Raw genomic sequence first — 2,730 nt, 5'->3', positions numbered from 1 at the left:
ATGGTATAACAGTGTATTCACATTGAATACAAGTATATTTGATGCTGTTTACATATAGAAGTAAAAACTCATGGTATAACAGTGTATTCACATTGAATACAAGTATATTTGATACAGTTTACATATAGATGTAAAAACTCATGGTATAACAGTGTATTCACATTGAATACAAGTATATTTGATGCTGTTTACATATAGAAGTAAAATTTCATGGTATAACAGTGTATTCACATTGAATACAAGTATATTTGATGCTGTTTACATATAGAAGTAAAAACTCATGGTATAACAGTGTATTCACATTGAATACAAGTATATTCCATGCAGTTTACATATAGAAGTAAAAACTCATGGTATAACAGTGTATTCACATTGAATACAAGTATATTTGATGCTGTTTACATATAGAAGTAAAAACTCATGGTATAACAGTGTATTCACATTGAATACAAGTATATTTGATAGAGTTTACATATAGAAGTAAAAACTCATGGTATAACAGTGTATTCACATTGAATACAAGTATATTCCATGCAGTTTACATATACAAGTAAAAACTCATGGTGTTGGGAATGTAATCGCCCAACAGACGACGACAACCCGATCCGGCCGCCGGACGACTGCACCCGCGCATTTGCGCGACTATTGTCTCAGGGGCCCCCGATAGGTGGCCCCAAACCCCCATTGTTTCCCCTCCTTTAATTGTTACCCCCCCACTAAGTGACTGTAAATCTATCAGTGTAAATCAAATAGACGGTTGGACCAGACACAGTTCTTAGTGTCAATTTAATTCTCAACTTAAACTGTAAGTACGGTACGACACACCGCAAAAAGTATTTACAAAGTTTACATGGTCCTTCGAATCCTAAAAAGTTAATTTAAGCCAGTGAAAAACTGTGTCCTTCCCATCCATCACATTCAAAAATTTAATTGCTAAGCTGTTTGGGGCCATTACTAGAAAGGCCCCTCAAAAGAGGGGAGTAACAATCCTGAAAAAAAAAAAAAAGTCTCTTTGAACAATTAGGTAAAGAGGGGCGGCCATTAACCACGCTTAAGTCACGTGTAGGCCTAAGGCTTCCACTACAGCACACAGTTAATAGCCACCGTTCTTTCTCTCTTTCTTTATTTTCTGGGATAGTAATCGCCTCTCACAAAAAAAAAAAAAACACTATCACGTCTCTCTAACTTTCCCCTTCTGATTATTGGCTATCTCGCCCTATTGTTATTTGGGATTGATAATAACAAGCTCTATCTGTTTCTCACCTGAATTATAGAGGAGTACCGTAAGGTCTCCAAACAAAAATCAAAATAGGCAAGAAGAGTCAGCGAATCAAAAGGGCGCAGTTGCGCCGAGACGGGCTTTTGCCCGCATGGGTGGAACCGCCCCGTCCTCCCCCGGCACGAGAGCGTATTCCGGACGAGCAGTTGCCAGCAGGAGCCCTCGCTCCTAGTCTACAACCATTTTTGGAGATTGCCCGTAGACACATCACCGTCGAAGAACTAGTAGAAGCGACCCGCCCACGATACTACGGCGATATCCGCTACGCGCCTCCAGGAATTCCGGTGGGTTACCCTGCACTCGTGCCCGTGCCAGTACCTGCACCGCAACCCGTGCCAGTACCAGTACCTGCACCGCGACCCGTGCCCGTGCCAGTACCTGCACCGCAACCCGTGCCAGTACCAGTACCTGCACCGCAACCCGTGCCAGTGCCAGTACCTGCACCGCAACCCGTGCCAGTGCCAGTACCTGCACCGCAACCCGTGCCAGTGCCAGTACCTGCACCGCAACCCGTGCCCGTACCAGTACCTGCACCGCAACTCGTGCCCGTGCCAGTACCCGCACCAGCATCAGAACCAGGACCCGCGCCCCAGGATCCAGCAGCTATAGCTGCTGGTCCAACCAAGCCGCTAGTTTGTAGGCCAGTTGAGGAGGAAGACGAACTACAACTTTGCTGGATAAGTTCGTGTGACTCGTCAGAAGAAGACGATACCTCCACGGAAGAAAAAGAGGGGGAAAAAAAAAAATTGGGGGGGGGGGGGTTTTTTTCAAGGGAACCCAAAAAAAAAAATTTGGGGGGAACTTCCCCCGTCGAAAAGGTCCGGGCTGGACTAGAAGAAACACCAGAGGAAGGGAACAACGGTAATACCAGCATTGTATTCATTGGAGAGGGCAGCAAATGAAGACTGCTAAATACATCTGGTAAAATAAAAATTGCAAACGCCGTCCATTCTTCTTAAAAAAAAAAAATTTTTTCTAGTGTAAGGAGCCCGGGTAATCGGTGACTTCAAAAAAAAAAAAAAAAGTCTTGTCTCTCTCTCTTGTGTAGTGACCACCGCATGTGGCGCTACTAGTAAAAAAAAAAATCTTCTCTCTCTCTTGTGTAGTGACCACCGCATGTGGCGCTACTAGTAAAAAAAAAAAGGTCTTCTCTCTCTCTTGTGTAGTGACCACCGCATGTGGCGCTACTAAAAAAAAAAAAAGTCTTCTCTCTCTCTTGTGTAGTGACCACCGCATGTGGCGCTACTAGTAAAAAAAAAAAAGTCTTGTCTCTCTCTTGTGTAGTGACCACCGCATGTGGCGCTACTAGTAAAAAAAAAAAAAGTCTTCTCTCTCTCTTGTGTAGTGACCACCGCATGTGGCGCTACTAGCAAAAAAAAACACACCATTTCTCTCTCTTCACACTAGTGTTACCGCAACAAGCGGTACCATCTAAAAAAAAAAGAAGGGTT

General features: G+C 43.7%; 1 protein-coding gene across 1 annotated transcript; it reads left to right on the top strand.

Moving 5' to 3' along the window:
- Positions 1 to 850: 850 nt before the first annotated feature.
- On the top strand, positions 851 to 2,181 carry LOC123468120 (tetra-peptide repeat homeobox protein 1-like). Its single transcript, XM_045167782.1, has 3 exons — positions 851 to 872; positions 1,313 to 1,911; positions 2,098 to 2,181. Exons 1-3 carry the CDS (start codon positions 851 to 853, stop codon positions 2,179 to 2,181), a joined length of 705 nt encoding a protein of 234 aa, XP_045023717.1.
- The last annotated feature ends 549 nt before the right edge of the window (positions 2,182 to 2,730 follow it).

This window comes from Daphnia magna, unplaced genomic scaffold (genome assembly GCF_020631705.1).
Source record: "Daphnia magna isolate NIES unplaced genomic scaffold, ASM2063170v1.1 Dm_contigs296, whole genome shotgun sequence".
Lineage (NCBI taxonomy): Eukaryota > Metazoa > Arthropoda > Branchiopoda > Diplostraca > Daphniidae > Daphnia > Daphnia magna.
The sequence above is the reverse complement of the archived record's forward strand: the minus strand, read 5'-3'. Positions and strand labels throughout refer to the sequence as shown.